The sequence below is a fragment of the Coenobita brevimanus genome, chromosome 25, assembly GCF_032717465.1.
Source record: "Coenobita brevimanus isolate Jiangsu-jjx chromosome 25, ASM3271746v2, whole genome shotgun sequence".
Taxonomy (NCBI): Eukaryota; Metazoa; Arthropoda; class Malacostraca; order Decapoda; family Coenobitidae; genus Coenobita; species Coenobita brevimanus.
This window is the reverse complement of record NC_136978.1, coordinates 9,635,363-9,659,701: the sequence shown is the minus strand read 5'-3', so window position 1 is coordinate 9,659,701 and position 24,339 is coordinate 9,635,363. Positions and strand designations below refer to the sequence as shown.

Genomic DNA, 24,339 nt, shown 5'->3' with positions numbered 1-24,339 from the left:
GACCTCTTTTGGGACCAAAACAAATTTCCTCACCTTGAAAATGTGTGTTTCTGAGCTTACCGCCAGTTTAGTAGCTCAATTATCTCCAGCTTAGTATCCTGAGGTAGATGGTGGTGCTTCAAGAGGTTAGCAGACGATTTCCTAGGCATTGTTACGTAAGGAGAGGCCATAACCTAGCAGCAAACGCTGAGTGCAACACACGGTAAGTGTATCCATGACGCTCTGGTGAGAGACAAAAACAAGCCCTGCTTGCTCATTACATGACCAGATGCCACTATTTTACTGGACAACATCTCAACCATGTCATTCTCCCAGGCGCGGGAACAGTGTTGGACCGGGTGACACTGTCATAGTTGTATTCTCTTCAGATTTGGGCAGTTATGAACCACTGGTTCCGTATTGGATGTATGCAACAGTATTACAGCAGTATTTTGGATTATTATTTATGGTCTCCATCTTGGACCCAAAACGTCTTGGACAAACCCATCTTGGCCACGAGGGCACTGTATGTTTCTCACAAAGCTCTTCAATACCGATGACTCAACACTCGAAGGCTGTCAAGACTCTGAACCTTAGCTTAGCAATATTTTGAGTGTCATCCCTTTCAGCATACTATTATATGCTTTATTCTGGCAGTCACTACATTAAATAATTCAGTTTGGTAGGTGCTTCTCATACTCAAGGGGTTAACATACAATATAAGACCAGATATGGGCAGCTCGTGTGTAGAGGAACCAGAATGTTGACAATTGTTATGCAATCCAATGTGATACTTTTTTTTTTTTTAAAATACAGAAGTTATCTGTTGTCAAAACTAACAATACTTTACCCATGGAATCAGTCGCTTCCTTCTTTCTTTCCTTCATTCTTTCCTCGTCCTTTTGCCTACGGGTCACTTTACCCTCCCTCTTCTGTCTTTCTTTCCTTCATTCTTTCCTCTTCCTTCTGCCTGTGGGTGACTACACTGAGTGACAAGCGAGATGGTGTCCTGTACACCAGGAAACCATATACTACAGTGGGTGGTAACCATATAACAAAATTTTGGCGCCTGGTGGTTTAGTGGGTAATTACAGCACTCCAATCGGATTGAGCTGGTGAAGGTTTATATCCAAGGGGTGGCTGGGGTTTATTGCTCATGTAATGCCACTCAGCAATGAGCGAGGCTGGTCATTCTCATCTTGAATGTCAGGACCAACTTGCCTAGCCCCGGGCTCCTACGGTCCTCGTGGGGCAACATAGGATTGGATGATGATGGAATCAGTCGCTTCCCTATAACAAGGATTTACATATACAGTACTGTATTTACTTACAGAAATATGTTTGTACTGACAGCTCTTCTGGATAATCATCAATGCATGAGTAAGTAAAAATATTGTATATAAGAAACAACTTAGCTGCACACAACAAAACTGAGTAAGCAAAAGTACCATACATTCTCAATCAGTAATGTATTGAAAAAACTTTGTGATCTAGTGATTTGAATGCACTATACCTCATACCAATTAATCTGGCCAGGCATGTATGGCAACACTGTTCCTGCTGAGATTCTGATTGGCTGGAGGTGTTTGTTCGATTTCGTTGTTGCTTAAACCGATACTCTCTTTATTATCAGATGTGATACTGAGTTTGTCGACAGAACAATCGTCAAAAGCAATAAGAAATCCGTTATATACTTAACAACTTGGAAATTTTCGTAGGAAGATAGATATATGAGTCAACAAAGTATTATAATAGTCCAAGTCAAGGTCAGCATTCGAACAATTCCTTTCAATCTCCGACACTCCGTAATATAACAGAAAATTAAGGAAACCAGCTTAATCTAAGTGTTGGTGTAACATTTAAATTTTAAGATCAGTCCGTACTGTGAAAAAAGAGGAGATAATTATAATGAAATAGTTTTCCTTTAGCCTACTTTGATTTTCGCAATTTTTTCAAACCTCCCTCCCCACAGAACTCATGTTTTCATTAGAATTTATAATTATTCAGAGTTGTGGCACGATTTAAGGGTGCGGACCGATCTTAAAATTTAAATGTGTTACACCAACGCTTAGATTAAGCAGGTTTCTTTAATTTTCTGTTAAACTGTGGAGTGTTGGAAATTTAAAGGAATTGTTCGAATGCTGACCTTGACTTGGACTATTATAATACTTTGTTGACTCATATTTCTATCTTCCTACGAAGATTTCAATGTTGTTAAGTATATAACGGATTTCTTATTGGTTTTGACGATTGTACTGTCGACAAACTCAGTATCACATCTGATAATAAAGAGAGTATCGGTTTAAACAACAACTAAATCGAACAAACACCTCCAGCCAATCAGAATCTCAGCAGGAACAGTGTTGCCATACATGCCTGGCCAGATTAATTGGTATGAGGTATAGTCAGAGTAATGGTCTTGCCATGTACAAAGGTTCAATACCCAAGATATGACTGTAGGTTTCTGATCATGTGATGCCACCAAGAAGAAATTGCCATCCTCTACTCTTAAATGTACTCTCCCACCAGATGCCTCTACAACTCATGGGGCAAGGCAAAACATAAGACTGGCAGTTAAAGTTTTTATAAGCACTGTTAAGGGAACTGTGACGAGTGTACCACACTGTAAAATAGTATGTCAATCCTATAATACTTACTTTAGCCATAGGAGTGTGACACTAGGTCAGAGCTTGTACAGGTAGGACACCAACCTATCTACCCGGTAACATTTTACAGAAACCTCCAGTAACCTCTGGATATTGAAACATTATGTATAGGGCACTATCAACATTCCAACTCATATACCCTATCACAAAACCATCAGGAATATGGGAATGGAATCTATTATCACTCTTATTTATTTATTTGGTAAACCTATAATAAAGTCAAAGCTGCACTTTTCATTTTATCAGTTCTCTAGTCTTCTGCTATCTAAAATGCCTGTATTTGCTTTGGTACTCTTGCTCTTGATTTTTTTTTTTTTTTTTTTTAGTTTACATGGTTTCATACCTTTCTACTCTTAAAGGTAGTTTTTTATTCAGACTAATGCCCTCCTCAAGCAGTCTAAGTGTGGTTTTGCACAAGCAATTAAACTGATCATCAGTTAAAATATGCGCATATACATATTATCTGCAAGTGCTAATGTCCTACTACACAGTAGTTATTTTATTTTATCTGAAGACAATACCAAGTAATGTTTACTGAACAGTATAGTACTGTACAAATTTCACAGAAAAAAGCAATACACACTGTGGTAATAATGTTAACTACTCTTTATTGTATACAGAACTGATGGAATGACAGTCAAATAATGCAAATGGCATTACTGAGGGTTTACATTACCAGTCAATATATAAGAATCCCACACATCTGTCTACTGATGTGATAAACTCTGGTCAAAATACTGGATGTGCTGGATGATGGTAAATGATATTTAATACCCATTTTATTGTAGTTTTTAATCTTACACTTACTTGTACTCTAATTAATATATATCTATAAGTTAAAACATCTACCTATCTATCACACACATAGTTCATACGGTAACATGCAGAATATCTACAAATAAATTACTGGAATAAAAATCAATAATCTTAGTAATGTATAAAAATATAGAAAGTATAATGTTTAATATGCAATGAATGCCAAATAATATTCTGACATCACAGTTACTGTCTCTACAACCTAAGCCTACAGTAAAAAATCAAATTCAAATGAACTGGTTGAATGTATGTGCACCAAACTGCATGACCTTGGGCAAATTTTGAGTAATAAATGCTTCATCATCATAAGCCTAATTCTCAGCCATTACAGAGTTACTGACTTTATGGATGAAATTATAAAGGCCATTTTTGCCCACAGGGTTACAAATAACTAGCTCCACCGGAACTGAAAACTGGACCCATGCTGTTAATAGACAGCATTTACTGTATCACAACAAATTAACCCATGAATAACTTTCTGAAGTTTGGCACACGATTCCCGGGATGCTCTGCATAGTAAGTCTTCATTATCTTGTCTTTTCATATGTCCTTTTTGGCAACAGTGTCTACTGTAAATTACAACTTGATCTGCTATTAAATTTCCACTGCTACCATACCACCTGGCCTATTCCTCCCAAATACAGCTGTAATATGCTGCTCTGTCATATAACAAAGACTTACTGTATATTTTACAAATGATAATGCTACAATGAACAATATACAATTAAATCCAGCACCAAAATGGCAAACTTACCTATTCCAGTGTGCAGCAGTGATCTTAATCCTACAGCACGAGAATTCCCTTTTTGTTCTGTTACCACCTGACAACCCATAGTTTTGGGGACACTTTTTGCCACGAAGGAATTTGATAGAGTGTTTCTAGCTCCTACACTGCGAGATGCTTCCTGAAGGTAAAAATAATTTGAAGACAACATGAATAAAACGCTAATTCAGGTACTTCTTTGTAAATGGACGGCACAACAGTAATAACTTCATGGACGGTTTGATGCTTTTCCTTGTTGCTTGTATCCTTAACTAAGATACTTCGATGTTGCAATGGGAAAACCTCCAGCTAAATGGAAGAGAGCTAAACATAGTAAATAAGAGAACAGAATGGAAGAACACAGGCTGAAAGAGCAAAACAGATGCGTAAGGACAGAGCAGCCTGGAGATTCTTCTGTCCTCGTCCTCCTCAGTGGGAGAGTTCCATGAGGGGGCAAGACATATGTGAGACATACAGACAGATAGATATATAAACAGAGAAGCAGATAGGTAGGTAGACATAGATAGGAAGGTAGACAGACAGATAAATAAATAAAATTAAATAAACAAATAAGTACAATATATGACATATAGACAGACAGACAGCTGGATATTGAGGTCATAAGCAGATAGATAGGACAACAGGTAGGCAGACAGATAAACAGGTAAATAGGTAGGTACACAGACATAGATAAATAAAAAAAAATTAAATAAATAATTAGGTACAGATGTATAGATCGGTGACACAATATTATATTCCAGTTCTATGTCTCTCCTTGAGGTCCTCTTCCTTTGATGGTGATTTCACAACAGAGACAGTTTATAGTTGTGCACTCAGGAGGAGTACAGGTGCAAGAGCAGCTCTGACACTCACACAGTGGACTAGAGTTGCACATGGAGGTAGCACAGAAATCCATACATGATGTGCCCTCACACCAGTCACAACTTGCACAATCTTGGCACATCCAACAAGAGCCCACTCTCAGGCAACTGCACTCCTGAAACATGGTCAACCATTTATTTAGTCTACTTTTAATCATACAAAGTACTGGCATCTATCTACCTATCTATTGTGTATCTATCTATCCATCCTTCTATACATACATATACACACACACACACATATATATATATATATATATATATTGTGGTAGGTGGGGGCGTTCACCATCCACTCACTCATTGTACTGCTGCTCTCGGGTGTCTGCCCTGTCCTCTCCTCCATCCTTCTTTCCTTCCATCTTCTTGTCTTTCTGTCCTTCATTCTTTCCTTGTCCTTTTGCCTATGGGTGACTTTACACTCCCTCTTCTGTCTTTCATTCCATCATTCTTTCCTCTTCCTTCTGCCTATGGGTGACTCTACACTGAATGACAAGCCAAATGGTTTCCTGTACACCAGGAAACTATTTACTACGCTGGGTGGTAACCATAAAACCAAATTTTGGCGCCTGGTGGTTTAGTGGGTAATTATTGTGCTCCAATCGGATTGAGCCGGTGAAGGTTTATATCCAAGGGATGGTTGGGGTTTATTGCTCATGTAATGCCACTCAGGGATGAGTGAGGTTGGTCACTCTCATCTTGAATGTTGGGACCAACTGCCTAGCCCCGGGCTCCTGTGCTCCTCGTGGGGCAATGTAGGATATATATATATATATATATATATATATATATATATATATATATATACTGGTGCTGGTAGGTGGGGGTGCTCACTATCCACTCACTCGATGTAGTGCTGCTCTCAGGTGTCTGCTGTTTCCTCTCCTCCATTCTTCTTTCCTTCCATCCTCTTCTGTCTTTCCTTAATTCCTTCCTCGTCCTTCTGCCTATGGGTGACTTTACACTCCCTCTTCTGTCTTTCTTTCCTTCATTCTTTCCTATTCCTTCTGCCTGTGGGTGACTGTACACTGAGTGACAAGTCAAATGGTTTCCTGTACACCAGGAAACCATTTACTAGGATGTCATGAGGATGTCGCCAGAGGTGAGATCCTCCACTGTAGAACAGGGCAATTACATCTATGTAGATCTTACAAGATGCTGCACTTTTGACAGATTCTGGGTTACACAGTGTCATCACTGTTAGGGCTTTGGTCATACATCTTAGAGATGTTCTAGGAAAAATAATGAACCTAAATGTATCTTCTGTGCTGGAGCCCTTAAATCTTAGGATTGTAGTAACAGAAATTCTCCCAAATGCATCAACTGCTCTTCTTTAAGACATCAAGATACTAATTCAAATTCACAGTCGGTTGCCCATTTTGCATCAAGTAGAGACTGTCCAATTATGATTTCTCATAGGAAGAGATTGATTGAAAACACCAATTTTGACCATTCAAAAAACTGACTACATCCCTCTTGAACCAGTTAAGGATGGGTCTTTTAAATATTCATTCTATCCGTAATAACACAGACTATATGAATGAAACTCAAATCAGCATGAGCCTGACATTTTGTGCTTGACCGAAACCTGGCTGTATGAGTCTGATATCAATATCATTTGTAATGCTTTGCCTAAGACACATTCTATTATTAGTATTCCCAGGCCTGCTGCTGACTATCCGGGAGGAGGCGTAGCACTCATCTACTCGGCAGCACTTGCAAACATTTCTCTCATTGACTCAGACCTGACCCCATCATCATTTGAATATATGGAAGCATTTATAAATTTCCATCAGAATACCACTAGAACTGCAACTGTCTATCGACCAGGTCATCCGGGCACAGATCGAGAGTTTATGGAGGAGTTTGGGCAGTTTCTTGAAGGGTTTTCTCTTAAATCTGAAGGACTTCTTGTGTGTGGTGATTTCAATTATTAGGCTGACAGTCCTGAGTCAAAACCATTTTCTTCAGAATTCCTTGAGCTGATCACCCAGAACAATTTTTTCAATCATGTGAGTAATCCAACTCACGTCTCAGGACATGTCCTTGACTTGATCTTGTCCCCTGTTGGTTGCAGGCGTGTATCAGATGTGGAGGTTGACTCATTTGACCCCCTCATCTCTGATCATGCTCTGACCACTCTTAGTTTTGATGTCCCAAAATCCCCTTCATATAAAAAGGTCATCAGGTTCAGAAATTACACAAATGTTGATCGCCAGCTGATGCGTCTTGAAATTGATCAGCGTTTAAACCACACTGATTCTTCAAATCTTTCTTCTGATGAATTGGTTGATATTTACAACAACGAGCTTAGGTCAATTTTTGACCATTATTGTCCTGAGGTAGTAAAAACAATCACTGTACATGATAATTCTCCGTGGTATGGTCCATCCATAAATTTTTTGCGTAGACAATGTAGAAAGGCAGAACATGAGTGGCGCTTGCAGCGGACTGAAGTAACTCGTTTGCATTATGTTTTCGTGAGAAGAGCAGTCGTTCACACTGTAAATGCTCAAAAGGCTAGGTATTATCAATATAAAGTTGATTCATGTGGTGGTGATAAAAAAAAAAAAAACTGTCTGCAGTTGTGAACAATTTGGTTGGTCAGAGGAATGTAATTGTTAAACCAACTTCTGTATCTGATGTTCAATTGGCTTCTGATTTTGCTTCATTTTTTACAATTAAGATACCTCGCATAAGAAGTGATTTAGACAGCAGTTCACCTAGTGAAGCATATGGTACTCAGTTGACTTCCAACCACGGTGCACTGGGGATCATTTGTTTTCAACATTCCATCCGCTGGATGTAAACAAAGTCAAATGTTACATCAGAGAATTTAATGAAACATTTTGCTCACTTGATCCATGTAACATGTCACAACTGCCTGATATGTATGAGCACACTGCAGAATTTATCTGCAATATAATAAATAGATGCTTCTTAGAAAGTAATTTTGTGCAGTCTGAGAAACCTACTTTGCTTAGGCCCCTAATTAAAAAACCTGGCCTTGATGTTGAGAGCATGACAAATTATCGTCCCTTCTCTAACCTGTCTTTTTTATCCAAGATTATTGAACGGGCCATACTTGATCAACTTGTACCACTACTGGAACACAACAGAGTTGTTCCTGTTGTTCAATCAGCATACAGAAAATACCATTCAACTGAAACTGCACTAACAAGGATTCATAGTGACTTGGTGGCAAACACTTGTAGTGGGATGTCCTCTCTCCTAGTTCTGTTGGATGTGTTGCAGCTTATGATACAGTAGATCATAAACTATTGTTGGATGATCTGTATTTTTATGGCATTCGTGATAGTGCCCTTTTGTTCCTTAAGTCGTATGTCAGACCGATCTCAGAGAGTGGTTGTTGATTACACTAGCTCTGATTCTGCTCCCGTTCTATTTGGAGTCCCTCAAAGATCAGTTTTGGGTCCAATTCTATTTACTATCTACACAAGTAGTTTATCATGTTTACTTGATGCTCATGATGTGTCCTGTCATTTTTATGCTGATGACACCCAGCTCTATGTTAAGATGTCAGATATCAATGATACTATGACAAAGCTTGAATCTCTAATGTCTGATATTAAGATTTGGATGACTAAGAGGAAACTTAAGCTGAATGACTGTAAAACTGAGATCATCATCATCAGAGGAAACAGAAGGGATGAGACACTGATAATGCCCTGGCTTTGAACATTGGCGTGTCACAGCTTCATCCAGTCAATTCTGTTTGAAATCTGGGTGTTTATTTTAATTCAAAGTTAAATTACAAAGAACATATTAATCAGGTTGTCAGAGGGTGCAACTTGCATATCAGAAATCTGTACTCTGTGAGAAAATTGCTGAATAGACGGTGCCTCTTAACATTGGTCCATGCAGTGGTCTTGTCTCGTGTTGATTATTGTAATTCACTGTGTGTTGGTCTTCCAAATAATATACTAACAAGAGTTCAGTCTGTGATGAGCAGGGCAGCACAGCATATCTTTGGTCTCCCCCCGAGAACCTCAACTACCCCATTTCAGACTGAGTTGCATTGGTTACCAGTAAAGGCTAGAATTGAATTTAAACTGTGTCTTATTACATTCAAGGTTCTTAAGTTTGGTGAACCAAAGTGTCTTGCAGAATTGTTAAAACTCCCATCGGCACGCCTGGGTGTGATGTTACGCAGTGAAGATGATTCCTTGTGTCTTGACGAGCCAGGAGCCATGCACCAGTCATCTTTCTCTGATTGTTCTTTTGTGCACGGAGCCCCTAGATTATATAACAGATTGCCATTGTCCAAAAGACAACTCTCTTCTGTTGAATCCTTTAAGAGACAGCTGAAAGCCTTTCTTTTTTCAAAATGCTATGACCTGGAGAGTAGTACTATGATGGATGATTATAGGGTTTAATTATTAACACTTTCATATGTATATGATGTAGCCTGTATTATATATGAGAAATGTCACAATTCTTGTAATTGTAAAAATAATGTATGTGTGTCGAGCACTAGTGAATTCCCAAAGGAAGAACTGAAGCTTTTGAGAAACAAAAGGCCAGATTATTATATTATTATTATTATTATTATTATTAAAATGTGGTGAATGTTTCTAACTTATCAGGATTCTAGGGATTTGAATGACTGGTGAATGGAAGCGCAGCCCATTACACTGGGCAAACTGTCTGGATATTGCTACTCCTCAACTTGCCCTGGGGTGGGGAAGTAGGTCCGGATGAAGATGATATGTCTATATACAGTACATATACAATATCCCTCATTTATCCGGATACTCAGTATCAGGACGTGTTCATTATCTGGATGCTGGATCTTGGCTCTATTAAACTATTACCTGAAATTACTTGCTATTATCTACACTAAGTGACAAGCCATATGGTTTCCTGTACACCAGGAAACCATTTAATATGCTGGGTGGTAACCATATAACCAAATTATGACACCTGATGGTTTAGTGGGTAATTAAGATACTCCAATCGGATTGAGCATGTGAAGGTTTATATCCAAGGGATGGTTGGGGTTCACTGCTCATGTAATGCCACTCAGGGATGAGTGAGGCTGGTCACTCGCACCTTAAATGTCAGGACCAACTTGCCTAGCCCAGGGCTCCTACACTTCTCATGGGGCAACAATGGATAGGATGATGAATGAATGAATGAATGATTATTACACTTATTTTACTGGGTAGTGCTAGTTTATTTGTATGGCATGCACGTATGACAAGTTCAGGCAATCATCCCTTCCAGCATCATCTACTACATATACTCAGACATAAAAGACACTGATGAGAAGGTGCAAGGTTGAAGCAGACATTACCTTCTGCCAACTTCAATGACAGGGTTAAAGGTGCAACTTTATATTTTCATAACTATCTGAACAGTGATACTGGACTGCAATGAGCATTCAATACTGGTTTAGTTTAGAAAATGATACAGAAACATCTTAAAGTTTTCATCAATTATACGGTACCCTTGGTGGTAGGTGGGGGCACTCACCATTCACTCACTTGATATAGTGCTGCTGTTGGGTGGCTGCCCTTTCCTCTCTTCTTTCCTTCCCTCATCTTCATGTTGTTCTTTCCTTCACTGTTTCCTCTTCCTTCTGACTACGAGTGACTCTACACTAAGTGACAAGCCAAATAGTTTCCCGTACACCAGGAAACCATTTGCAACGCTGGGTGGTAACCACATAACCAAACTATGGCACCTGGTGGTTTAGTGGGTAATTAAAGTGCTCCAACTAGATTGAGCCTGTGTTGGTTCATATCCAAGGGATGATTTGGGTTTATTGCTCATGTAATGCCACTCAGGGATGAGTAAAGCTGATCTCTCTCTTCTTACATGTCATGACCAACCTGCCTAGCCCCCGGGTCCTATGCTCCTCATGGGGCAACACAAGTCTAGAGGATGGATGGATGGGTGGATACTTACCTGATTTGCTGGACAACATCCATCTATTATTGAAGTGCATGATGGCTTGGGTCCACAATTGCAACATGCTTGAGCACAATGGAGGCCCAGTTCAGCACAATTACAACATGGCACATCAGGACATTGACCTCCACACACACCCTTCCTCAGCAAACACTGTCTCACACTCAGTCCTGTAATAAAGATATATCTCAATATAATTATTTTACTTAACCTTCCTCTACAAACAAAATTTGACGCAAGAGATGTACACATAAAAAAAAAAAATGAAGAAATATGTAAAGGTGTCTAAATTGTACTTACGACATTTGAATTGTGAAAGGTAGCAGGAGTGATGGAAAGCTAAGAGAAATACTAAAATTCTTAGATGAAGAAATAGCAAGGCATGTACAAAACATGAACAGTACCAGTCTGATTAAGGCGACAAGAGTCCCGTTTTTAGGCAGGACAGTCCCACTTTTTTGGCGTCTGTCCCGCTTTCTTAATTGTGACTGAAATGTCCCACTTTTTTAGTAAATTATCATAAATGTCTCATCTTTACAAAGTTACAATTATATTAGATAAAACATGACCTTCTTTTATGAAATTATGATTAATTAGTAACATTATGCATGATCCAAACCAAATAATATACCGAATTAATATAACATCTGTAATACTGAACTACTGGTAACTTTAGTCGACGCATTCACCGTATCATACCTAATGATCGGAGTTCGTTGAGATGTTAGCGTTTGATAAGCAGCCTCAGGGTGAGATGTGGCTCAGCAGCAGTCGCTGTCACTCGCATAAATCAGTGTACACACACACACACACACACACACACACGTGCCAATGTCCCGCTTTTAGCTCCAATAAATCTGGTCACCGTAAGTATGAGGGAAGATCAGCTGTACCAAAGATATCTTTCCTTATCATACTTGTGTGCATCATACTGCTATCACATAAAAATGTCTCTTGTAAAACTTTTCATTGCCACAGGCAGTATGGAAGTGGCAATGGACTTTTGACTGTGATAGCACCGGGGAATAAAAGAAAACAAACAATATCAGAATTACAGAAACTGTCATTAAGGTAAAAAAAAAAAAAAAAAAAAAAAAAAAAAAAAAAAAAGCTGGGAGGGTTTATAATGAGGCAAGGTTTTGTGCAGTTTTGTGCAGAGTGCTAACTGAAATGCATCTAATTAAAAAAAAAATATACAGTATTTTGTTTTTGTGAATCTAGAGAAAGATGATGTTTGTCAGCAGTCATTGGGGACACTACAAACTTTTTGCAAGGGAAGTTGTGACCATGAAGTGAATGGAAGACTGAAAGTTCTGAGGTGAGATTAGGAGTCAGAGAGGGGCTATCTAATATTGCCATGGTTGTTTTATATTTGTATGGATCAAAAACATATATAACAATACAGACATACAATGTCACAAATGAAAGATACATGAAACCATCAGATGGAAGGGGTGAGAATGAACCAGGATGAATATGGGGTGTATAATCTCAACCTGCCTATAAGCTCATTATGCACACTGATGGCAATGTTACATTCCTCTGTGTGATATTCAGCAGATGCTACATTATCCCAGTCAGTAAAAATAATAACTTTCATAGCTTATTTTTGCCAATGACTGATAATTACATTCAACCTAGAGACATGTCAGTGAATCGACAGAGACAGTCTCCAATTTATTTCATCACCACTAAGGCATATAGGTATTCAGCCATAGGTTATCAAATTAACTTCACCTGATGGCTGCTGTCCAAACTGCATAGTCTTCCCCAGCATTCTGGTCGTTTCCTAATCCTTAGTTCTCTTTTCAGAACCTTATTCCATGTTTTCCCTGGTTTAGCATGCTCAAATCTATACAGCACTTCACCACGTTAACTCCCACACATTCTCACCACAAGCCCAAACAACTCAAGTTCCCTAAGCCTGATTCCCATTGTCAGAACCTCATTCCACACTGTCCCTGGTTTAGCAAGCTCAGATCTATACAGCACTCCACAAAGTTAAGTTCCACACACTCTCACCACAAGACCAAACAAGCTCAATCTACCTATAATTATCACAGCACAAATGCTCAATACAGTACTGCATATTATTTTATATTTGCTACTGGCAGCTAATACAGTACAGGGGAATCAATTTAGGCATGACAGCTTGGACTGAGGGAAGTAAAATGTACTTTGTAGTTGTTGTAGCTGTTGGTTAACCCTAGTCTGTCTGGCTGAGCACATTCACTGACCACAGATAAACAAATGCTTCTGTGGAGCCATCCTAAAAGTACAGTGCAGTACATACACCATGTATGAAACTGGCATCCCAAAGTGGTAGACAACGCCCCACCTACGTCTGATCAAGGTTTATCCCATGGCAAAATGAGGGGAAATACATAGAGGAGATTTGACTCCCATCTGTTGTAGCTGCTCCACCCAGGGTGAACACTACCTGTACTGTACAGTACCATGTACCTATATTATCATAATGGAACTGCATGAGAAAGCTTTAATGATGTAACTTACCAATAATTATCAATATGACATACACAGCAATGGCCAGACAGAAGACTGCAGCCAGAGGTATGTTCCAGGACTCTGAGTTTGTTATGGAAATTTTGTCCACATCCATTGTACAGTACATACATTGTGTGCCTGCAAATGAGAAAGCCATGAATCATGACACTGTGACAGCAGTGGCATGATTTGGTAAGGTTTAGTGTAAGACTTCATTGCAAGCCATCTTCTTAAAGTTCTTTATTTCAAGTCCACTTACAGAAAAATTACCTATTAAAATCTTTCACCTGAACCTCCCATTCTCCCACCAATGAAGGGGTGAGTCAATGTAAAAAAAAAAAAAATAATAATAATTCCAAAATGGTCAATACTGTCAGGGGGAGTCTGGGGGTCATTGTCCCCCAGTTAAACCATATGTATATATATATATATTTTTTTTTTTATTAAAACTATTTCTAATTCCAAAATGGTCAATATTGTCATGGGGGGGGTCTGGGGGTCATTGCCCCCAGTTAAACCATATTTTTTTATTTTTTGTGATTAAGCCTATTTCTACCATAATTTCTTCACGGAATGTACCCTTTAAGCCATACTCCACCACCCGATACCACTGATTCCTCACCAGTCCCATTATCATCTGCGAAGGAGGACAGGGATACCTTGGAAACACTTGATTTGTGACAGATGTGAAGGTTAAATTCGATCCATTCACAACAAAAAACACCAGGAAAAATACAGTGATACTGTAATTAAAATCCGTGGTTGTCAAAAATGGTAAACTGATCAAACTGTCCTGGTTTACCCCAACCCTACCCTTGACAAGTAGGTCTTCTGAACATATTTGACTTCTATTACCAGTATGCCTGATGTCTGATTAATCATTTAGCAGAAGGAAGTCTTGGCAAACATGCTTTATTTTAAGCAGCAGAATCACCTTACCAAATCAGTTCTTCTTCCTGATAGTAATTTATATTTCTCTGGTTATTTTTTGGGGGGTAAAGAACACTTCACATTCAATTTCTTTCCCAAATGTTTTCGGCCATGTTCCTCCCGCTGCATCAACTGCTTCTCGAATGTAATGGCGGATGCTCACAAAAATATACGTTCCGGCAGCCTTTCAGTGCCTCTCCCTAACTTTACATTTTCACCTAACTTTGCAATTTAATCTAACCAAACCTGGTAACTTAACCAAGATTCAAATAAGTTATAGTAAGTCTGCCATTACAAACATCAGTAAGGCACAAAGAACATGATGCTAACAAGGGGAAAAGAGTCAACAGACAACTGTTTACCACAATGAAAATACAGTAGTAAAAAAAATCTGGAGTAAATGGATTTGAATTGATAAGGTCCTTCTGCTGCTTAAAGTACAATGTACTGTACATTTACTAAGGTCTCTTCAACCTCAGTGGTTACAAATGAATCAAACAAAAATGCATTTTTAGTAGGTCTACCACAAGAGCTGCTCAGTCGCCGTCAAAACATGGACGATTCCCCATCAGGACACACAGTCGCACCTTGGACGATTCCCCGTCATTCTATAAATATAAATAATTAACACTATAATAATCAAATTTCATGAAGAACTATCGAAGTTTGCTCATTCAATAGTGTAGGCCTTGGATATTATTTTTAAGTTGCACATTTAGTGAATAATTAACTTGTTGTGGCCCCACTGTTGAATTATATTCTGGCATCAACCATAGCTGTCCTCATTAAAAACTAGTATATTTGGCATATAAATTGATATGTAAATAAATATTAGTAAAATTGTCAAATCACTAGAGGATGTGAAGGAACTACAAAAGGATCTGAATACTGTACCAAATATAGCTGGGCAATGTAAAACAACATGGTCTTTAAAAATGATAAATTTGAGCTACCAAGATGTGGTCCCTTAGAAAATCTAAAAAGCTCTACACATATCTACACTGAAGATGGACAAGCCATAAGCACGAGCAGTGAGGTCAAATGCCTGGGAGTTTATCTTAGTGAACATGGCAAATTTCAGTGCCACATTCAGGAAACAGTAAAGAAAGCAAAGTAGCTGGGTGGATACTAAGAACTTTTGGTACAAGAGAAGCGGAATGCCTTGTAACCCTATGGAAGACTCTTGTCCAACCCATCCTAGATTATTGCAGCCAGCTCTGGTCACCCCATATGGTTGCAGACATTCAAGCCCTAGAATTTGTCCAGTGTCTCTTCACACACCAGATCAGGGGAATGAAAGCACTTGACTACTGGAGCAGGCTAAAATCTCTGAAAATGTACTCTCAACAGAGAAGGTGAGAGAGATATATTCCCATCTATATCTGGAAGATCCTGGAGGGACTAGTTCCAAATCCATCAGGAATAGTTCTACATCCAAGTGACCGTGCTGGACGGCTGTGTGCAAGAAAAGCACCACCCAGCCAGGCACCACACAAGATTAAAACCCTCTTAGGATACAGTTTCAACATAAATGTACCAAAAATCTTTAACCGTCTCCCCAAAGAACTGAGAGACAAGAAAGGCTACTCCGTAAAGGCCTTCAAGAGCGCTCCGGACAGATTCCTGACGGAGATACCAGACGAACCTCCTGTCCCGGGTTACACTCAACTCTGCAGGGCAGCCTCAAACTTTATCCCGTACCAGCTGAACCTCAAACAAGGGGACGCAGGACTGGGGTGGACCACCTCGACTGTGAGGCCTTGGCCTCTAAACTTCTTCAAGAAATTCATGGGAAAACGTGAGACAGCAATTTGTCCAGACGGCGAATTGTCTTATTGTTGTTGTTGTTGTTGCTGGCGCACTTTCCTGTTCATGACTTCTGTTTTACAACATATGACTTCTTTTCTTGTTATTTATTTTTCTTCCTCTGTTTGTTGTTGTTGTGGCGACGAATCGTCCTGAAGTCGAATTGCCTCGGTATTATCCACGGTACTGATAAACAAAGTCGTTACACTGCTTATACTGTACATATTTGGCAGTAGAGATGTGAAAGGTGTATTGTAATTAGGTCATGTCGGTACAACACCGTGGCTACTGCGAAAGCAAAACCCAACACAGCACTCCAGAACTCCACCCCACTGCCGCCGCGCCTGCGAATGATTTGGTTTGCTTGCACGGCACCATGTCTATGGGTAACAACTTACAAGTTTCAGTGTTGCCCCTGTGCATGATTCTCCGTTAGTTATATTTCATGGTAACGTTAACCTGGCTGGTGTCTGAAATCTTATAAATAAACATGTCCCAGTGATGGGAAAATCAAGGTTACTTATTCTAAATCCTAAATGACTATAGCATATATATATATATATATATATATATATATATATATATATATATATGCAAAATAACCACAGGAGAAATGAAAGGAATGACAGTGAGTTCTTTCGTATATTAGCTACATCTTCTGAAGATGTATAAGTCTCGTTAGGTTTTTTTCCCCGAACCTTTTGGCCCACTTTTTCCGACTAGGAGTTCTATGATGCAATTGCTTCAACCGCAGGGATCACTTTGTTTTCAATAAAGTTACATCAATATTTCATAAAACCGAACTCATGTATCGCCGAACTGCATGAGCATGACGTCAAGTGTGTTGTCAAGTTCCGCCTTGGGAAAATCTGTGGCGATGTCTGTGTACATCTGAAGTGCTGTCTGCTGCCCTCCACAGCATACAAAAGAAAGCTCAGCAGCATTACCATCTTGCAGAGTTATCGACCTTTTGACGATTCAGGTATTCCTAAACCGGGTATAATTGTGCTGAGTGTCAAAGTTGGACAGGTAAACTGCGTATCTTGGTTTATCTTTTGACAGTTAGGTATCTGTCTGTCTATTGCCAGACGTCTCAATTTCGTAAGGGGTGGCAACAAACAAATCGCCTCCTTGTCGCCCTGTCCCCTGCCATTTCACCGGCCTCGCCCCAGCTCACCCCCCTCACTCGTATACCTCTCCATCTCATCGTCGGCCTCCCGCACCCTCTCCGCCCCTCCACCCCTCCACCTCACTCACACTCTCCTTGTTAGTCTCTTGCTCTCCATCCTTTCCTTATGGCCAAACCACGTCAGTTTATTTCTTTGAACGCATTCTATCACATCACACCACAACGCTCCTTCCAGTAGCATAGCGTAGGGAGCGGTTGCCTCGGGCGCCAAAAAAAAAAAAGTAATTAAAGTACCGAAAATAAATAAAAAATAGCCTGCCCTCCCCGTCATACAGAAAATCTCCCAGTGTTCGAATATTCTACACAGTTTTTCAACATGACGGAGCAAGTAAACCTCGCCACGTAACATTTACATCATTTTTCTCCCTAATTACAGTCATACTTTCTTCATGTAATCCTTATCGATGAATTACGTAATGCCTATTAATAGCGTGATCTCCCATTTGTAGATACTGGTAGTGTAATGTTCCATAACTTGCACAAAAAGTCATATTTCAAAAAATTCATCATTTCACCAAGTTGTAAGGGCGCCTAGATAGCCTCACTCCTCCTCCCCTCCCCGCCTCGTCTCCATGGTATGTGACACTGATACGTTGTGTAATTTTTAAAATCCACCTCATGCCTAAAGTAATGCTTAAAATGCATATGTATATATAAGATTTTCTACTCAGAATGACCTATTCTTTCACCTCTACAAATATTTCCAGCAACTCGTGTTACACGTTGTATTATGAAACATGCTGTGGCCTCCTTTATTTGTGCTTGTGGTGACAATCCGATCGGTATATTAAGATCTGTCGAAATCTCGAAATACCATCGCCAAGTAATGTTCCTGCCAATTTAGTGTTGCAACACCAACACAGAGTAAAACATGACTTTTTTTTTTTTTAATACAAGATCTTGGGTTTTTTTCCCCTGACATGGGTTCTTGGAGATTAATTCAAAAAGTCACCTGGATCTTTTTTTTTTTTTTTTTAGTCCATATAAATGTACACATTAAACCTGGAAAATATATTTTAACTTTAATGATTAGTATGAAATGTTCATCTGTAATAATGTGTACGCACCCTGTGAACTGTGTGTACAGATGCAAAGCGCTTTCCTTTTGATGAGGAAAATGTGCTGGCATTACTCACTATTTTTTATTCAAAAGTAACTCTATCTCCCAGAATAAAAGCAACTGCAAATTTGGTGGTACACTTCCCTACTCTCGTAAAGGAGAAAGAACTTGATTCTCAACAGGAACAGTGGCAAGATCTGTTGCATTCCAGATCAACTCTTGAGCATCTCAGTCGGCAACATATTTCTGACATGAAATAGGAACAGTGGCAAGATCTGTTGCATTCTGGATCAACTCTTCAGCATCTCAGTCAGTCAGCAACATATTTCTGGCATGAAATGCTTGGAATTACTGATGGGAATAATCAATCTAAATTTGAATTTCTTTCAAGATTGATGTGTAATCTTTTAGTTCTACCACATTCTTCAGCATTAGTTGAGAGATTGTTCTCAAAAATGACTATGCTAAAAACCATGACCACGAACAGATTGTTGACCCACACAACTGTCAATCGGTTGTTTGCAAAACAAGCCATCACTTGACAAGAAGTGCCGTGCTTTGAATGGAAACCATCAAAAGAACTCATCATTGACATGAAAAGTGACAATATTGGCCAGCGTTATGGAGATAAGTGTTGCAGCACGCAGCAGGCACCACATATTCTGCCAACGAGACTGAAGCTGCCAGTAGCAGAGAAGAAAACACACGGGTTTATGTACAATAAGTCTGCTGTATAGAAGCCTAAAAGATGAGTTGAAGGAGCTATATCTGTATTTATTTGTACATATAAAAATTGTTACGTAAATCTTGTTTTTTTTCATACAATCTTCGAGATTTTAGGTGAGCCGTCTTGGATTTTTCTACTTTCCCCAGTGACAACCCTGGCTGTAGCCAGTGTGTGCGTGTGCCAATAAGAGTTCGATCATTTGGTGAATTTTGTTGTTCTGGCATGTCGACAGGTTAGTTTTGTGTTTGTGTGTGTGTGTGTGTGTGTGTGTGTGTGTGATAATTGTTTTGCTGATGCGGTAGTCATTTCTTATTCTTCATTCTTCTGTTTCAACTATGCAATATCTATGTATGTATGTATCTATCTATATATCTATTTATATATATATATATATATATATATGTGTGTGTGTGTGTGTGTGTGTGTGTATTCGATTTTTAAATGGTTTAAACACTTACAATAGTGAAGAAATGGTTATACATGATATATTTTCTTTAAATACATGTGCTTGGGGGTAATGGGTTCAATTACTGAACTGATGGAAGGAACTCAGGGAGTGCTAATGGTCCATGGGTTAGGGGGCGCAATACTTTTTTCCTTGCCCCGGGCGCTGGCAACCCATGCTACGCCACTGGCTTCTTCACTTCCTCATATGTCTGTCTCTCCATGTAACTCCACGTGCTCCACTCATATGACTTATTTTCACTGCTCTTCACTCTTGACTTGTGTTCTTCCAACAGGGTCCAAGCTTCATATCCATGCGTTGGGGTTGGTATCATGGTGTATATATATACAGTATACTGTATATATCTATATCTATATCTATCTATCTATCTATCTATATATATATATATATATATATATACTGTACAGTATATACCTGTATATATATATATATATGTGTGTGTGTGTGTGTGTGTGTGTGTGTGTGTGTGTGTGTATGTGTGTATGTGTGTGTGTGTGTGTGCTGAAGCCTGGGGGAGAGATAGTAGTAGAATGGATGTGGAAGATGTGCAGATTGGCCTGGGAGGAAGGTAGAGTCCCGGGGGATAGGAAGTCAGGTATAATTATTCCCTTGTACAAAGGAAAAGTGGAAAAAGAAGTGTGTGGTAATCATAGGGGCATTTGTCTTCTTAGTATAATAGGAAAAGTGTATGGTAGGATACTTATTGACAGAGTTAGAGAAAGAACAGGGGAATTAGTTGGAGAAGAACAGGGAGGCTTTAGGAAGGGAAGAGGTTGTGTAGATCAGATATTCTTTCTTAGTTCTTTAGTGGAAAAGTTTCTAGAGAAGGGAAAGAAGTTGTATGCAGCTTTCATGGATTTGGAGAAAGCATATGACAGGGTGGATAGACAAGGATTGTGGAAAGTATTAAGAATATATGGAGTAGATGGAAAGTTGTTGATTGCTGTGAAGAGTATGTATGATGGTGCTAAGGCTGCAGTGCGTGTGGATGGTGAACTAAGTGAATTTTTCTCTTTGGAGGTTGAATTGAAACGGATGTTTCATGTCTCCATGGTTGTTCAATCTGTTCATGGATGGGGTAATAAAAGAGGTACAAGGTAGGGTAGTGGATGTTGGAGTGGCCCTGGTGAGAGAGGATAGTGTTTGGAAACTCCCTGTACTGTTGTTTGCAGATGATACTGTGTTGTTGAGTGAAGACGAAGGGGAGCTGCAAGGCTTGGTGGATGAGTTTGGGAGAGTGTGTAAGAAACGGAATCTAAAGGTGAATGTAGGGAAGAGTAAAGTGATGGTCTTTGAGAGAGGTGAAGTCAGTGAATGTACAGTGAGGTTGGATGGTGAGGAATTGGAAAATGTGAGTACATTTAAGTACTTGGGTAGTGTGATGAGTAAGAATGGAGGTTTGGAGGGCGAAGTGCTTGAAAGGGTACAGCAGGGAAGAAAGGTTGCTGGTTCTTTGAAAGCAGTGATAAGAAGCAGGGAAGTGAGCATGGAAGTGAAAAAGTTACTACATGACAGTATTCTGATACCAACTCTAACGTATGGAAGTGAAGCTTGGACGTTGTTGGAATGACACAAGTCAAGAGTGAGAGCAGTGGAAATGAGTTATTTAAGAGGAGCCTGTGGAGTCACATGGAGAGACAGGCTGATGAATGAGGATATAAAGGAGCATTGTGGTGTGGATGTGGATGTGATAGGAAGTGTTATGAGGAACACACTGAGGTGATTTGGCCACGTGGAGAGGATGGAGGGTGAAAGACTGACGAAGAGAGTGTATGTGAGTGAGGTGGAGGGAGGAAGAGGGAGGGGGAGGCCGAGGATGAGATGGAGGGATGGGGTGGAGAGGTATATGAGAGAGAGGGGTGTGAGTTGGGAGCAGGGCAGTGAAATGGCGGGGGATAGGACGACGTGGAGGCGATTTGTTTGTGGCCACCCCAAACAGGATTGAGGCGTCTGGCAATAGATAGATAGATAGACATATATGTATATATACGAGGTGCTATCCAAAAGTTCCAGTACCCTAATTTGAATATTGTAGGAAAATAAGTTTCCTTACCTCCTATTTCTCACTGTCGCCTTTGAAGTAGTCCCCTTGGGCATTTATACAGTGGTCCCAGCATTTTTTTCCACGAGTCCATGCATCCCTGGAAGGCTTCAGGCGTGATGGTCTTGAGCACCTCCTGCAATTCTGTCTGGATCTCCTCAGTTGAGTCAAATCGACACCCTTTCAGTCGTAATTTCAGCTTGGGAAACAGAAAAAAGTCGCAGGGGGCAGAGTCAGGCAAATAGGGTGGTTAGGGAATGGCTACCTTGTTAATGGAAGCCAGGAACTGCCGGACTACAATTGATGTGTGGGCATGGGCATTGTCATGATGCAAGACCCAGTCCTTGTTCTTCCACTGTTCTGGACATTTGCAGCGGATGTTCACCCTCAGACACTGCAAAACTTCACGGTAAAACTTTCCACTGACATTGACTGGTTGGGACGAATTCCTTGTGAACAATCCCTTGGATATCTAAGAAAACGATCAACATTGACTTGACATTGCTGCGCCATTGGTCCGCCAGTGCAAAACCACCAAACCACCTATACACCACATTACAATAGTAAAAGTAGCTCAACAACACGTCTGCTCATAGACACGGCCAGGGCCACACTGACTCACATGGGGTGCTGCTGACTGCTCCCAGCAGCAAAAGGCAAAACTGCAAACAGTTGGCTCCCTCTGTTCAAAGTACTGTAACTTTTGGATAGCACCTCATGTATATATATATATATATATATATATATATATATATATATATATATATATATACTGTATATATATTCATCATCATCATCATGCAGACCTCCTTTCCCACCCATGGGCAGGGTGAGGAGTAGCAGTATCCAGACAGCCCAAATTTGCCCAATCCAATGGGCCACTCTTCCATTCTATCTATCTATCTATCTATCTATAGCCCGACATCCTAATCCCACAAAGGATGGCCGCAGACAAAACCCCTCCAAGTCGCTCTGTCACCCACCATTTGACTACCCTCCCCCCAACTCACCCCCCCCTCCCTCATATACCTCTCAACTCCATCCCTCCACCTCATCCTCGGTCTACCCCTCCCTCCACCTCACCTACATACACCCTCTTAGTCAGTCTTTCATTCTCCATTCTCTTCACATGTCCAAACCACCTCAGTGTATTTCTCCTAATCTTCTCAACCACATCCACATCCACCCCACAGCATTCCTTGACTTCTTCATTCGTCAACCTGTCCCTCCACGTCACTCCACATGCTCCTCTTAAGTAACTCATTTCCACTGCTCTCACTCTTGACTTGTTCTCCTCTTGCAAGGTCCACACCTCGCTTCCATACGTCAGGGTAGGGATCACAATACTATCATGCAGTGACTTCTTAACTTCCATACTCACCTCCCTATTTCTTATCACTGCTTTCAGTGTACCAACAACCTTCCTTCCCTGCTGTACCCTTTCACACACTTCATCCCTCAAAGTTCCATCCTTACTCATCACACTACCCAAGTACTTGAATGCACTCACATTCTCCATATCCTCACCATCCAACCTCACTGCACACTCTGTGACTTCATTCTTCTCAAAAACCATAACTTTAGTTTTGTTTACATTAACTTTCAGATTCCTCCTACACACTGTCCCAAATTCATTCACCAAACCTTGCAACTCCCATTCATCTTCACTCAACAATACTGTATCATCAGCAAACAGCAACACCGGAAGCTTCCAAATCTCACCCTCATTCATTAGAGCCACCCCCACATCCACTGCCCTACCTTGCACCTCCTTTACAACCCCATCCATGTATATATTAAACAGCCATGGAGACATCACACAACCCTGTTTCAGTCCCACATTGAGATCAAAGAACTCACTCAGCTCACCGTCCACTTGCACCGTAGCCCTAGCTCCCTCATACATACTCTTCACGCACTCAACAATTTCCCCTCCACTCCATATATTCTTAATACCTTCCACATACCTTGCCTATCTATTCTGTCGTAAGCTTTCTCCAAGTCCATGAAGGCAGCATACACTTTCCTTTCCTTCTCTAGATACTTCTCCACTAAACATCTTAGAACAAATATCTGATCTACACACCCTTTTCCCTTCCTAAATCCCCCTTGTTCTTCTCCAACTAGCTCCTCTGTCATATGCCTAACCCTATCAATGAGTATTCTACCATATATTTTACCAGTCACACTAAGAAGGCAAATACCCCTATGGTTACCACATACTTCTCTCTCCCCTTTTCCTTTGTATAAAGGAACAATTATACCTGATTTCCAGTCCTCTGGAATCCTTCCTTCTTCCCAAGCCAATCTACACAATTTCCATATCCACTCCACAACAATCTCACCCCCATACCTAAGCATTTCACCACACACTCCATCAATTCCTGGGGCCTTTCCCACCTTAATCTTCTTCATTGCTTCCACTACTTCCGCCCTACTGATCTCTTCCTCCCGCCTCTCATCTCTTCTTCTCCCTGCCATTCCCCAACCACTTATACTCGCACTGCTGTCACTCTCTACATTCAACAAATCCTCAAAGTGCTCCTTCCATCTTCTCAATTTCTCTCTCTTCTCCACCA

General features: G+C 40.1%; 2 protein-coding genes across 2 annotated transcripts in view; one reads left to right on the top strand and one right to left on the bottom strand.

The window, feature by feature from the left end:
• Window positions 1-4,987: 4,987 nt before the first annotated feature.
• LOC145393714 (uncharacterized) lies at window positions 4,988-13,656 on the bottom strand. The gene is made up of 3 exons (XM_080267760.1): window positions 13,551-13,656; window positions 11,034-11,206; window positions 4,988-5,221 (listed from the first exon to the last, which is right to left on the bottom strand). The coding sequence occupies exons 1-3, from the start codon at window positions 13,654-13,656 to the stop codon at window positions 4,988-4,990; spliced, it is 513 nt and encodes a 170-aa protein (XP_080123886.1).
• A 3,516-nt stretch (window positions 13,657-17,172) lies between these two features.
• LOC145393774 (ubiquitin-protein ligase E3B) overlaps window positions 17,173-24,339 on the top strand; it is a 91,254-nt gene continuing 84,087 nt past the window's right edge. Inside the window, exon 1 of the mRNA XM_080267823.1 lies at window positions 17,173-17,259. The gene's annotated coding sequence lies outside the window, so the exon portion shown is untranslated. The remainder of the gene's footprint in view (window positions 17,260-24,339) is intronic.

Excerpts from the sequence above, each read along its gene's own strand:
- LOC145393714 (XM_080267760.1), bottom strand. The coding sequence starts at position 13,656 with ATGGATGTGGACAAAATTTCCATAACAAACTCAGAGTCCTGGAACATA. Across the intron at positions 11,207-13,550 it reads TGTCATATTGATAATTATTG|GACTGAGTGTGAGACAGTGT; the intron begins GTAAGTTACATC and ends TCTTTATTACAG. Across the intron at positions 5,222-11,033 it reads GATGTTGTCCAGCAAATCAG|GAGTGCAGTTGCCTGAGAGT; the intron begins GTAAGTATCCAC and ends ACCATGTTTCAG.